This window comes from Neodiprion lecontei, chromosome 4, assembly GCF_021901455.1.
Source record: "Neodiprion lecontei isolate iyNeoLeco1 chromosome 4, iyNeoLeco1.1, whole genome shotgun sequence".
Lineage (NCBI taxonomy): Eukaryota > Metazoa > Arthropoda > Insecta > Hymenoptera > Diprionidae > Neodiprion > Neodiprion lecontei.
In genome coordinates, this window is record NC_060263.1 from 35,499,904 (window position 1) to 35,515,023 (window position 15,120).

Here is a 15,120-nt window from a genome sequence, read left to right on the forward strand (position 1 = left end):
GCCGCCTCAACAGGCGTCAGGTCCTCGGGTTAAATCGGGGTATCGATGTCACGTTTTTTTCCTTAATAAGCACGGGCGCGGGCGTAACTAGCGAGGTGATTAGATGAAAACGTAGCGAGGTACGCGCATGCAGAGTATAAAGGGTCTCAAGGTTTCGGGGGGTTGAATTAAAGATGCGATGCAAATAACCGCGCACCTGTGCCGTCCCGAAAGCTTTGAAAAGTCAGTCAGAGGTTACACGCTCGTGCTTGCGCAAGGTAGTTAAAAGCGTTTTTCAGCGATGTATATGTATGCATGTATCGTTCTTTTTTCAACAAAATTACGTCATTTTTCACAGCTTCATTCTTACTCCTATTCTTATCGCCTTCGGTAAAAACGAATTTGTAGTATAAATCGACACATCATTCGTCCAGTTTATCGCCGATGGAATATCGGATTGTACGTATATTCCGAAATTTTTGCGATTGAAAGAAAAACGTCACACCTCCAATTATCAAATTATGAATACTTTCACCAATTTCACGCTTCGTCGCAAGAAAGAAAATTGGAAAAAGACGAAAAAGCGTATCTGTGAGGAAAAACTGTGATAAAAAAAAAAAAAAGACTCATTGATCGCACGAAAGGAAACCGTTTGCCAGTGGGACAGTTATCAACGGGCCACACCGCAGCCTCGTCCATACTCTCGACCGCGTCTGTACAACCGCGGTGATTGTTCGTTAATTATTAATTTTGGTATTAGATATAATTTCCGTCAACCACGCAGGCGACGAACGATGTATAATAATATGCATGGCGTTTCGCATATTCGCAATGATTGGGCAATAAAGTTTGCACGACAAGTAGGGCGTCGCAAACAGCCGATGGAATATGTAAGGGATCCATCGTTTATCGATCACCGGATTCGAGCGATCGATATTTATTTATACATACAGGTATAAAGCACCGAGACCCGCGCGACGATTGGCTCTGATTATCTATTCCCATAATTCATCCCTAACGCGTTAACTCGCGCGTCTCTCTACACCGTCAATGCAAATTTGCTTATGCAAAACACAGTAGCACAGGGGTTGGGGGGGGATGGGGGGGGCGTGTGTCAATCGGATAGAGACGTTCCATACACGCCTCTGTACACACAATAGCGGTATACATGCGTACATCTACAAGTCTGCAGCATCGTGTGCCTGTGCCGAATTGCTTCGGGGTGTAGAACTCGTCGCGTGGTACGATCCGGACCGTCTCCCTTGTCCCGCAAAACTGTCTAACTCGTATCGTGATGCGCCGCGAACGAACTCGGAGGATGCGAATGTCACGTCGTGATCCGCAACGCTAGAAATTAAACTCGGGCGATATCGGCGACATCTTACCCGCTTTGCGTCGCCGGAAATGGTGAATTACCGATCCCACCAAACGTAATTAGGCCGACTCTCTCCCCGAGGTACGATTAGTGACCTCTTATTTCAACGGATGATTGGCATATTCAGCGTAATTCGAGCCAAGATACAGGTGATTCGGTAAGTGTATTTATTTTCGAAGAGGGTTGAAAACCGCGCCGATCGTATACGGTTCGGTGTTTGGAGTAGATGTTAGATTATTCGGAAGCGAGGCCTGCTGCACGGCCTGCGGTTTTCTAATAAGCATGGATAACGGAAGTGTTATAACGACGAGTTACCACGGTGGGGAACTGATGTTTTGTGCGATGAAAACCCGTCGTCAAGTTCTCGAGTGTAATAAATTCAAACGAAATTAAACCGATTACGTCAATGTTACGAGGGTTGCAGGGGATCGGAGATGTGCCCGTCAATTTGAACCTCGAGGGAAGGGAGAAGACTCGACGGACGATAATGTTTAGAATCGATGGAACGCAGGGATCCTTATATACTCGTCTTTATTCATTGTCAGCACCCGCAGCAAGGATCGATCAATTTTCTCTTCAATGACAACGCCACGTCAACAAACATAAATAATTACAATAATAACAAGCTCGTTAAATCGTATCCTCGAAGACCATCTTTTTTTTATTATTTTTTACCTTTTTTTTTTTTATTTTTGACACTTTAATTTCTTTACTCAAATTGAGTTGCAAATTTTCGGTTAAAACGATTACACACCTTCCGAGAAAAAATGCATCACAGATTAAATTATCGACAGGTTTAAAATTAGCGGTAAAAAATGTCGATACAAACTTTCACACCCGATTATATTATATTCTCAAAGTATATGTGTAATTCAGCGATGTACGAGCTGGGAGAAAATAGAAAACGACTGTGCCGGGAGGGCAAGTGAAAACGTTCCTGTTATACAGATGAGAAATTACAGTTGCGACAATGACGTGAAAATTTTCATCTCCTCTCGTCATTCTTGCTTGAGAATTCACGGAATGATTGATTCCGATATTTAGTTGTAAGCGAAAACAAGAAGACTTCACGTATCGTCGTAAGTGTGTCTAAGCGGCGAATAAAGCTAGTGCCAGCTGTAGCCGAGCCAATAGTGCAAATCCGGTGACAGCTGCTCTAATAAATTCACGGACGTAATCCAGACGAAGAAGTGACGACGACTAGACGAAACTAACGTCGTTTGTTCTCTATCGAGTTGAAATTATCATGTTTTTTTTTTTCTTGTCTTTACCCTTTCGCATCGTCGTCTCGCCCTGATTCTACGATTCTCCGGCGCTTCCGACGTTACGTTACACGTTTCCTTGGAAATAAAGAGACCTACGCGAAAATTTGACGGCTTAATTGTTACTCCTACGAATGTTCGACGAACGATCATTTCGAATGACCGTCGCGACGTAATCGCGCGAATCGTGTAAGAAGGAGCGAAAATTCGAAGGGCAAGGGTAACGCGAGCGTGGTTAGTCAAAGTTAGCGAAGCAGGCAGGGAGAACGTGTTTCACACGTGCCCGTACGTGTACGTACTCCCTGGGCTCACTCAACCGTACATTACCAGGATTACGTCCTTTGTGTAATCCTGACCCGGGGTACGAGGTCCCAAACAACCCTCGAAGCATCACGTCGTAATCTGGTCTAGCTTCAATCGGAGCGAGACTAATTGTAAGACACCACTAGTGCTTACCATCCCCGCACCCGCAAGCCAAGCAAGCACAAACGACCGAGAAGTTTCTTGCCTCAACTATGCGACGAGCCGAGGATTTATCTCGAAATACAAATAGATCGACGAAACCTTCTCGGCGATGAGATTCAAGGCAGAAATCCCTGCTCGAAGTCGTGACCAACTGTGAAACTGCAGATTCGCATCGCGCGTTCAAAAGCTCCGAAGTTCCAGTCTTGCGAACCTGTCCTGCCCTATTTGGCAAGAAAAGCTTTTGCCGACTAACCGGGAGGATTCGAGCTTTGAGAAGACGCGTTACTTATTAGTGGCTGCAAAGAGGAGGAAAATAGAATTCCTAGGACGCTAAGCGCTCGGTTACGACGCACGGAAAATTTTACGTAAGGGCATAAGCAAAGGAGGAGAGAGAGAGAGAGAGAGAGAGAGAGAGAGAAAAGCGTTTATTCAGAGGAGAGGAGGAAAGGAAGGAGGGAACGACATTAATCCAGCCCGAGGCAATTTTACAAAGTCAAGTCACGAGGCGACCGCTGCACGGCGCCGAGGATCGAGGGGTGGAGAAATTTCATTTGTGTCGGAAATTCCGTGTACACACGGTATAATACGCCGTTCCATTTGCAACTGCGCGTTGCAACGATGTCAACAGGCGGTACTTTGGGGTGGAACTAGTTGATCACCGGGTATTAGAAGCGCCGTGGGTAAGCGGGAAAAGGCAATTAGCCAGACTAGCTGCAGACGGTAGGCGGCAACGTACGCCTGTGCAACTGCACTGTAAAGCAGCGATGAAAGTGATCGAGAGGTCGCGGAGGAGAAAATGAAACAACCTCGGTGAAAAGCTAATGATGTAATCATTATTATTACGGCAGGCCATTTCTCCTCGTAACAAACTGTTTATACACCGCATTAATCTTCGCCGGTGATGCATCACTGGCTGCAAATCCGCGACCACCGGCATCTGCAGTTGCACCGATTTATCCGCACGACGGCTGACTCGATTTGATTTGCCCTTCGCTTTTCTGGCACATGTCGCACCCACTTTCGGCCGGATCGATGAGTTTTTCTTTTTTTTTTTCTTTTTTTTTACCGAAAAGAAACGGAGGACGAAAGGGCTTCGAAATACGAGGATGGTGGTCCCGTGTGGTTACTTTTGTCAAATATTAGGCTGCATGAAAGCATTCAACGGTGAAACACTCGGAGCGTGACGGTTAATAATAGATTCCTGAAAGGTGGGAGAAAAATGTATAATATATGAATCCTGCGACCTCGTCGTACCGATGTGGAGTAAAAACTTTTCACCGACAAAGAAGATATCCCAGGACAATCTCTCCGATTTTGTTCCTTTTGTAATGTCTTACAGTAGACTAGAAACTAAGCGACGCGCATTCATTTTCACCTGTCATCAAACACTTCAAAGGGGTAAATACGACTCCCAAAAATGGGTACCCAACAGGGTGATTTCTTGACGCACTTGACGTGTTTGAACGAGACCAACGCTGAAATGTTTCATTAATGAATAGAAACATTTCAGCGTTGGTTTCATTCGAATCCAAAATTGGGTGCCCATCTTTGGGAGTCGTTTTCACCCCTCTAAAGTTTTTAATGCCAGATAAAAGAAAACAAAATACACGTCGCTTAGTTTTTATTCTACCACAAAGTATTACAAAAGAAATGAAATCGGAGAGATCAACCCATATAGGATACCTTCCTTACGAGTATGTCCGATCTATTATTCCGGCACCTTGTCCCCCGACGATCGCCTTTTCCATTCCCAGATGAACATACTTGTTTAATGCCAGCTGATTTACACTCACTCCTTCGATCCGAGGGTGAATTGGTTAAAACGTCGTCAACGGTGTTTGCTGGGTCCATGTCGGTTTTGTAGAGATGAGCGAGTGGCGGAATGCGGGGTTTAGTGTCCGAGCGGTGAAGCCAGGCTATAGTCGCACATCCAGAAGCACGAGTGGCGACTGCAGTCGTTAAGTGCGATAAAGCGATCCGGGAGGCAGTAACTCAGCAATGCCGGGAAAAGTGGGGAGCCGCGTTTGATGCATGGCTCGGTTAACGCCGAGGTGGAAAAGCCGGGAGAGTCAAGGCAATGAGCCCGGACGAATAGCTGATGAAGGTGGGCCGATCGGACGAATTGGAGAAAGGATCGCAGGCTTTCGATCCTTAACTTACGGATGATTTTGACAGTTTGAGCGGTAACCGGTGTCAGATCTACATATAGGCGGCACGCAGAAACGCGGCGCAAAGCGCCGAGGACAGAACCTGGTCAAGTGCCAGGAGGCCATGCAGCGGGCTTCTAAATCATCCCTCCCGAGGCTCGCGGTCTCCTAACACCCACCGAGGTGGCTTACTTAAGCGCGAATTTATGGAGTGCGCTTCGGCCCGGAATCTATGTCTGCAACGTTGGACGCGTTTCTGTTACGTTCGTAAAGGGGATTCGGGTAAGTGCTCAACATGTGTTTACCGCCTAATACGGAAGATAAGCTGCTTACGTTTCTCCGAAACATAGGGTCATTTTTTGACGCTACACAGCACAGAAGGGACCAGAACGAGTCAATGCTTGGAAATTTATTTTTTTCTCCTTGCGAGTACTTTTGGGCAATGAAATCACTCCTCGAACGTATGGTTCGTCTTTTTTTTTTTTTTTTTTTTTTATTTTTGGAAAATACTTGCGACCGATAGACTTGAAAAAATATGCTACAGTTGGATATTTGCATTTCCGTTACGTTTCCAGCTTCTTCGGATGTTTATTGTCAGCGCTATCGTTGTGGAAGTGAAGCAGAGGGATGACTGTTTTTGGTCGAAATAGGTCGGAAACTTTCGGCGTTAGATGATTGCTAACCGCTTTGACGGAGGATCTTTAATTGAACACAGTGATTAATTTCCGAGCGAGGAGAGTAGGTACGCCATGGACGAGAGACCAAATCAACAGAGATGGAACTTGATTACAAGAGAAACAGGACGAACCGCTATTCGTGTAGTCACAAGTGGACAACGTCCAACCGCTCATCTCGACCCGCTAGCGTAGTTCAACCCTCACGCATATGTAACGCGTATCACCGACAGTCTGCTTTGTGCAATATTCCAAGGTGTTTCCGTACGTATTATTCGATATTGCGAAGTAGATTGCGAAAACCGGTCGATCGTATGACCGAATACAGAAACGGACTTCCATTTTCCAACTGAATCGCAATATATAGTAATTAGAATGAAAAGTTCAACAATCACGGATAAAATTTTCATGAATTAACTTTGCCGTTGAAAGAATTAAAAGAATTCGTATCAATTAACGATGGCAAGATCTTTTAAATTTGTCATATTTTTGACATTTTTAACATCTTTGACATTGGATAAACAGCGGAGAATATACCCCTGGGAAGCTACCTTGTTGTTTATCGTTGGATAAATTAAGCGAATATGATCCGGTAGGTCATAAAAATTACCCAACTCCATTGAAACAACAATGTCGCAAATGAGATGTTAGCGTACGAGTTGATTGAGGTTCAACACTTGTATATTCCCGTGCGATATCAGCTTGTGTACATTTTGGTAGAATTACGTAAAGCACACACTACCAAACTCAACGTGATAGGTAGCAGCGGGAATTCTCTCATAGTCACAGTCGGTCGCTTTGTGATATTGGAGGCAAGTTGATTTTCCTTTCGCTCTCCTGTGATGCCGATCATTTGTCTCTAAGCCGCGAGTTATTGTAGTGAAGGGTCGAATTTGACAGTGAATAAAATGTGGCGCAGTGTGATTGTGATTTTTATTTCGCTGGGAATAGTATGGAGCCATAATCGACTGCCACCCCGGGTGACAACGCAATACGGAACCTACGTAGGAGTCTGGACTGAAACCGTCTCGAAACAACCCATTGCCAGTTTCCTTGGGATTCCTTATGCCGAAAAGCCTGTTGACCATCTGCGATTCAAGGTTCAAAATTTTCATTCAAAGTATAAAACGCGAGATTTCAGCGATTACGTAGGTCACGCGACGTCGGCGAGCAACCCTTGGAATTTTTCTCCAGTTTCGCCGACCTAAGGTCAAGTGCGTTAGAGTGAAATTGAATTGTGGTCAACCCCTGAACCATAAATTGTGATCACGCAGGGCTTCGGATGTTAATTGTTAAATGGTCTCACTTGGAATTAACCACGGTATTAAATAGCATTTATGGTTAATTGTAATGGGAAATCATGCATAGTTAGATACGTGAACTTTGATCATATTCTACCCGTATAGTATCCGACCATATTTTGTCCAGTATAAAACTTGAACTCGCCACGATTTCTTTGCAAATAGAAAAATAAATCCACTCAGTGAAAATATTGGTCTGTTTTGTCGACTGGAATTTCGAGCTAAGAATCTGCATTCTTTTCCATGCAGAAACCAGTACCATGGACGGATCACTGGCGAAGAGGACGAAATGCTACACAATACCGTGGACCCTGTTTATCAATCGAAGGATCCGGGAAAGGGAGCGAGGATTGCCTATACTTGAACATATTCACCCGCCAAGTAAAAATAACTTGAACATGAAAGATTTTGCGTTTGGTTGTAGTGGTTGATTAATAAAATACGAACTTGTCCGATTTTAGGAAATCCAAAACTCCAAGCGCGAGATTAACTCAACGAAACGGGCCGTGATGGTGTTCGTCATTAACGATATCTTCGGAAATAACGATAATTCCCTTTATAAGCCAGACTACCTCCTCGAACATGACATAATTTTGATCACCGTGAACTATCGTCTTGATTTTTTTGGTGAGCATGAAAAGACGCACGATAATTATTAACTCTGGACTAAGAATGACCGTAAATAGACTCAACTCTCCGATGTTTTATCCTCCGGGTATGGTGCGCGAGAACCTACATCTGTACCAGATGTTGACCACGACGCGCACCCTCTTTTAGCCACGCAACAGTCGAATTACCCAACAGAATTCAGCTGATAAAAATTCTGATACACTAGTTCCGTCAAGGTTTGTTCGGTCAACTCGTTAGCCATACCAAGAACGGGGTTAACTTTGGGCGAGTTGGTGAAATGAGTTTCTGAATGTCGTGGGACAAAGCCATGCGACCGCTTGGACTGCCCATTGTCTCGATTGAGAGGTGGTATCAAAGTAGTTTGAATTATTTACGGCACGGCAATTCCGAAAGTTGTTTTTCGCCTGGTAGAAAGTTGTTCGGAAATCGACCAAAGTTGCTATTGCCGAGGGTGGCGGTCGAAATTGATCGTACACAGCTGACTGAATACCCAAATCAGGTTAAAACGCTTATCGCCGCATGGTAACTGTGCGTTTCTTGCTAAGAAAAATTCCTCTGAAAATATTCGCAGGCTTTTTCACCACCGGCAACCACGTTGCCCCGGGTAACAACGGCCTGAAGGATATCCTGGAAGCGCTTAGGTGGATTCAGGAGAATGTAGCGGCCTTCGGGGGTGACCAGAACAGAGTAACCCTGATGGGGCACGGTCTGGGCGCTGGTGCTGTCCATTTGCTGGCCCTCTCGAAAAAATCTGAAGGTCTGTTTCACGGATACATAACACAGAGTGGAGCGGCCCACATGCCCTGGTCCTACCGCTTGCACGCCACGGCGGTAAATACGTCTTTGGAGTTTGCCGCATCTTTAAACTGCACCCGCGACACCAAGTGGGAAATTGTTCAGTGTCTGCGAAAAATTGAGAACTTCACGAGCAACGAAGATGACCTCGAGGTAAGGTGCTTAACGATCGTATCATTGTTCCGGTTAGTCTCTTCCGTTTTGAAGAACTCAGGGTTACGCATCACCGACTCGACATTGCGACTATCGTAACTACGATGCTTCCAGTTTCGAGTCGGGCTAATGAGCAATTAGCAGAGACTCGAACCCAAGGTCGACTGCCGTTTGCAGCACAACCGTTGCACTGACGTAACGCGTGTTTAAATACAGAGATATATGAGACTCCCATATGTTTACGTGAACATGCGTCAAGGGCAATGAGACTAACGGAACACAAAACGACGAGACCGGCGTGAACCAACAAACGGGTGTCGGCTAGGAATGGGAAATTTTCAAGTTCTGAAACACGTGACGGTCCACTCGTCGAGTGGCATTCTCATTCTATTCGATTGGCAAACCTTGCGCGCGTCGGGATTCAAGTCGGCGCTAATTTAAGGTGAAATAATAGCTCGGAGTCTTTCAGATAGTCAGAGGATGGAACAGATTCGGTCCTACGGACGAGCCGGAGTCCGATGAGGCCGTCATCACTGATCATCCGCAGACGCTCATGTCGGAGGGAAAAGCTCGCGACATTCCGTGGCTAACCGGTGTTGTTGCTGACGAAGGCCTCGTGGTAACTATTCGTAAGTAACGTAGGATCACCACCTGCGCCTTGTGAGACGAGTTTCACGATTTATGAACTTATGTATCATTATTTTTCAAGTATTTCATAAAAACGAATCACTGTGTCACTGGGAGCTGACCGAAAACTTTGAGGAAATCGTCAAGGCCGTAACAAACTGCGAATATTCTGTGAAGAACACGACCAAATACGCAAATGAGCTGTTAAATTTCTACTTCGACGATAACGTAGCAATTAATTGTGCGACGAACTTTGTCGAGGTGAGTCGATTGTTAATTTTTTAGTGTAGTCCGGCCTCCTGTACCAGAGAAATCTATCTTACAGGGTAAAAATCCTAGAGAGATTACACTACGGGGACCTTTTCTACATTTCATTCTACAGTATGCGATCCTAATGAACGAAAAATCCTACAAAGTGTGGTCCTACGGGAAACGTTTAATCTGAAAAGATCAAAACAATCTTTTCTACCGGAGTTTTATTCTATGGAGTGCAGTCCTATATATTGCGGTCCTAAAGAAAATGAAGCCTAACTTAATTTTGTTTGTATTCTGTGTTGTAATTTCGAATATTGCCTAATTCACGGTAATCTTAAAGGCGCCAGGATTCCCTTAAATGCACTTGCCACACGAGTAATTCTGAACTTGTGTAGATTTTTTTACATCACTTTTATATCATGATAAAATAAAATTTTTGCCAAACTATACACTGTAGGATAAAATTTGTCAAGAAAGGTCCTGTAGGATATTCTCCGTCGAACTTTTACTCCTTAGGATGTATTTCTGTAGAACCAGCCCCATTACCAGAAATACAGAGACGGTAAGATTTGATGAACTGTGTTTCGATCGCAGTTTGCTGGAGACGCCGTGGTCAATTGGCCGGTTCACAACGCGGTATCAATCCAAGCGAAAAACATGAAGTCTCCTGTATATTTTTACAAATTCAACTATATCGGCACTTTCACCGCAACTCAGAAAGACGATGATCTGAAAAATTACGGTACGTATGCTCGGCACCGTAACTCCGGTAAAATATAGTACCTATCATCCATAATTTACCAAGCGCAACTTATTCTCGACGGTGTGATTATGTTGGATATTAGGTGTCTGTCACGGAGACGATTTAAATTACCTTTTCTCACTGCTCAACGAATTGCACGCGAAGGACCTGCAGCTGAGTGACACTTCGAACGATACCTCAATGAAGTACTATGTTACTGAGATGTGGGCGAACTTCACAAAGAATGGGTGAGTAAGAATAACATGTTTTGCCGTGCGTCGGAAGATTTGTCGTGTACGATAGAAAAAAAAATTACCTACAATGATACATGCGTAAAACAACCAACCGGGACAAAAGCACGACTGTAGACACATGATTCGCATTGAAGGCAAACGAATAAATCGTTAAATATTAACGAATAGAAACGAGGTCATTTTACCGAACCAAAAGCAATTCGAGGCCATCGGCTTTGGCAAAACATCGAGACCGTTTAATATAAGCAAGTAGAGATTGAAATTATCATTCAGAACGGGAGGAGTTTAATACGCATTTTCTAACGTTTTGCAGAATCCCCGTTCTGTCGTACATGCCTGAGTGGGAACCTTATACGGAGGGACATGCCTATAACGAGTTCACGCAAGATGCAAATTTCACAATGAAGGAGGAATTTTATCCGGACAGAATGAAGTTCTGGACCAACCTAAATGACAAATTATTAATAATACCAGAAAAGGACAACTCTGCAGGATCTGATGTGCGGAGCACGGGATCTCAATGTCTTTTTGAGACATCTGTGGTCTTGCTGCTGCATCTTTTGATAGTAATCATTTTCGCGCGTTGAAAATAGAAGAGAATCAGGAGAACTTTGCATAATTTGTTCACCACTGAGAGAAAACCAAGGATAAACTTGTAAATAACAAATGAAATAATGTTTATAACCGTATAATATATATATATATATATGAGGTAAAATGTAGGCTCCACCTATAAATGTAAGAACCTTGCTTGGCTTCGTTCGCTTTCTTGATCTTATACTGTATAGTTGTTGATAAATGATACATGTATATTTTTCATTGATGTATTGTTGCATTGACTTCCGGCCTCGTTGCATTTTAAAACCAGTAACACCTGGCGGGATTAAAACGAGGGGAAGGAGGATAAGTTACGACGACACAGATTTAGCCGCACGTAAAGAACGCGACGCGTTTTCGTCCGGTTTCAGGTGCAGGTGCCTTGCGATTCAGCGAAGGGTGCCGGGATAAGGAGCGCCGTTCTGACGCGGGGCGTGGAATAAAGATGGAAGGGTTGCTGATTAATTTTCAGAGGCGGCAGGCTGGAACTGCGGGAAAGGTGGTACGGGGACCAAGACACGGCGGGGTGCATATTTTATATATAATACGAAACGCGCCAGCCCGGGCTGCGATGAAGTTTGTCATGTGGGCGGCCTGATTTTCCTATACGCGGCTAGGCACCCACTTGTAATCAACTTGGATTATACGCATGCCCGTTATTACCTTCTACCTTCACGTGCCATCCCGCCTCACCCGCAGCATAATCCCCGCACTTAGGCGTACGCCTGGTACCTACGCCCTACAAGGGTGGCTTACAGTTTTCAATGTCAACCACGAGGAAAAAATAATCCGTCGGATCTAATTCTATAACGATGATCATCGTGTCCAAGAAAATTGTTTTTTTTTTTTTTTTTTTTTAATAAAGGTTGGAGCAATTTTGATATTCGATATTGTCGATTTGAAAGAATTAAGATTCGTTAAAGTAACTCCAACAGACTGTTTAGTACACGTTAAATGATGAACATTCACCAACTTTCCGCATGCCGTCGGTTTTATTAACTAAACAAATTGAAACTTTTACGTGTGAAAAAACGCTCCGGTATTACATGCGAATCGGTGAAATAAAATGGGATAGGAAAGCCACCCTCGAATCACAAAAGAGAAGGTGGCAGCTGCAGCGTGAAGAGCTGTTGAATGAAATCGCTGCGGGTAGATATATAAGAGAGCCGATTGAACGGATAAACCTGGATGATTTCGGTGAACCAACCGCGAGGATCTTCGAAGGCTAGGCTATTCGCCGTGACGGTAGTTGCATTGTCGGTGTATATCCGAATGGTGAAAATTGGCTCTGAATTTCAGGGGAACACTTGTTGGTCGTTGGATTACCCTGACAATGGATACGATTCCGACGGCATGCTTTACGCGCCACCTTCTACGAGAACGACGCGCGTGAGAATACGAAAGCACTCGACGGATATTTCCGTCCGTTTGTCGGTGGTGTTCCCGATATACATCCGCATACATTCACGCACCAATCGTACGCGTCGCGTAAAGTCTGAGGATATACCGTCGAGCGAGGATATTATCGGCTCTTCGCTCCCTGGTTCTATCCTTGATATTCCACTACGACCTGCCGTAACTTCGCTATAATCCTGCACACGCCAGGTGGATTCGAATTAGAGTGTAAAGGGGCAAAGTGCAAGCTCGCTCGAATTGTACGTGAGAAGCAAAAACTGTTACAGGAGGTAAAATAAATGTGAAACAGATAGTTTGAGTGGATAATGGAAGCGTAGATGTGATTTGTAAAAAGGTTCGAGCAACGGCTTAAACTAATATGTCTGGATAGACGGACACGAAAAGTACCGCGATACTGACGAAATGACCGAAAAATAACGTATTCGACAAATAAAAGATGAGGAAACTCAATATTGCGCGTCCACTGTAAAAAGTGTAACAATTGATCACTTCCATTTTTCCCCCAACCATTAGCAGTTTATCCACCCCTCGTACTGCACGTTATTATATAGATCACGACCAATTTTCTTGCACTTCTTTCCATTCTCATCAGAGTGTTTCGGGTATTTTCCATTTCCATTTGTAATTCCCGTCCAAATGTCTTTACACACCAATTTGTTCGTACGCCCAGCTCACTGATCCGCGGCTCTTTCTAACGGCCACGTGACGTCGTAAATACGGCTACGATTTCCGGCCAAAGTACAATCGTCATTTGTCCGCATAGATTCTATCCGACTTTTCCATTTACCGATCGATACGAAGCGTATCGGCGAATAGGTAGCACAAGAAGCCTCGTGATCAAGGGTCTTTAGTTTTATTCATTACTTAGATGCGCGCTCGTAGTCGATGCTGAGGGTTGCACAAACGACAAAAATCGTGGTTAACGTACAAGTAAAATAGATGGTGACATCGGATTGATTTCACATTGACCTAGCCAACAAATGTATCTTCAATAAATTCACGAAAGAAAATCTTAGCCTCGTGCAGAAGGCGCCATACTGGCACTCGTAAACTACGGCGTATATGTTATATATATATGTATACCTATATAAAGTACCGCTAAATATAACAAGACAAAAACAAAGGAAAATACCAAGTTTATTAGCAATTCCTAGCGGCTGTAAGCAGGAAGGGTGATTATACGCGATAAAATTTCATTATCTTTCACGAGCACGGTGTGCAGATGGTTATAATAACTGACCGCGTTATGCCGTAAAAAAGTTGAGAGCCCGCGCGTTCAAAGCCGTCGATGTGAGTACATACTCGAATATTATGCATGAGTATGATTCGCGAAGTTGTTGAACAGACGCTCCTGCTGGCGGAAAGTTTTCACGTTTAAAAAAAACTTTTCACCCGCAGCTATGAAAGACTAGGGTAAAAGAACCAGTGAATTACGCAAGCTTCGAACTTGACGTTACATACGCAGAACCAACGCGGTTGGCTGCGCGGAATGAAATGACCACTTGGCCGTTGAGCGAGCTAATTAATTTAGTTATATACGAATGAATCTTCCAACCCTCGCAACGAACGTTTGTAAAATTCACCGATGCGCCGTTGCATGTCTGCAACTTTTGATGCTGCGGTGCGTGGATGAAATCGTGCGCACGACGTATAAAAGTTTTCCCAAACGAATCAGGCAGCATGTCGGTAGTTTTTCTCGCGGTAAAACTTTTCGCGTACATACTCACAATCAAATACAGATGGGTAACAATCCATAAGCCTGGATATAATAACCGATAGCATCGTTTTACTTGACGCTAAAATATGCGGACAACGAAGAGAAAAACCAGCCGCTAAACTATTTCTATACAATATATAGGGCCGTGCGTTGTCGGAGCTTGAGGAATGCACGCGCGGTGAAAAAATGATAAAATTCCGATCCTGAATCATAGACGAATGAGGTAGCAGGGAGCAATAGGTCATGAAAATGAAAACTTCTACGCAACGTAACGTAATCGAGTATACCCGGTTGATGACCCTCCCATTCTACCCAACTACGTGACTTCGCCGCAAGGGTAGGAAAAAGCGCATTGTCCGGGTATTGGTACAACGTAGAAGTACCTACATGCCTAGCCACGCGTAGGCGGGCAGAGGTTGAAAGGTACTCGTCGGGATGATGCTGCGGAGCGGAAACAAACCCGTTCCCTCCTACATACGGCATTGTCCCCAATGTGAGGCCGCGGGGTATGGCAAATCTATTAAGCGGCGGCGTGCGTCAATAAAACACGCGCGAGTGAGCGAGCAAAAATAATAAAAAGTGCGGGACACAAAAAAAAAGAAAAAGAAAAAGAAAAAGAAAAATAGAAACACAGAGAGACGCACAAGCGACGAAACTAGAATTATAGCGCCTGTTAGGTGGTAGGAAATTTCGAAAGAGAGAAAAAATAATAAAACAGACGGGAAAGTTTG

At 44.2% G+C, this 15,120-nt stretch overlaps 2 protein-coding genes across 2 annotated transcripts in view; one reads left to right on the forward strand and one right to left on the reverse strand.

Moving 5' to 3' along the window:
* Positions 1-15,120, reverse strand: part of LOC107222479 (polypyrimidine tract-binding protein 1) — a 371,006-nt gene that overhangs the window by 277,014 nt on the left and 78,872 nt on the right. The gene's annotated exons all lie outside the window — the stretch shown is intronic.
* LOC107222782 (esterase FE4) lies at positions 6,649-11,482 on the forward strand. Its single transcript, XM_015662287.2, has 9 exons — positions 6,649-7,002; positions 7,453-7,584; positions 7,665-7,830; positions 8,405-8,781; positions 9,251-9,410; positions 9,491-9,669; positions 10,258-10,405; positions 10,509-10,653; positions 10,973-11,482. The coding sequence occupies exons 1-9, from the start codon at positions 6,811-6,813 to the stop codon at positions 11,244-11,246; spliced, it is 1,773 nt and encodes a 590-aa protein (XP_015517773.2). The 5' UTR covers positions 6,649-6,810; the 3' UTR covers positions 11,247-11,482.

Coding starts and splice junctions, on each gene's coding strand:
- LOC107222782 (XM_015662287.2), top strand. CDS start 6,811: ATGTGGCGCAGTGTGATTGTGATTTTTATTTCGCTGGGAATAGTATGG. Junction 9,411..9,490: donor AGGCCTCGTGGTAACTATTC/GTAAGTAACGTA, acceptor TTATTTTTCAAG/TATTTCATAAAAACGAATCA. Junction 9,670..10,257: donor GTGCGACGAACTTTGTCGAG/GTGAGTCGATTG, acceptor TTTCGATCGCAG/TTTGCTGGAGACGCCGTGGT.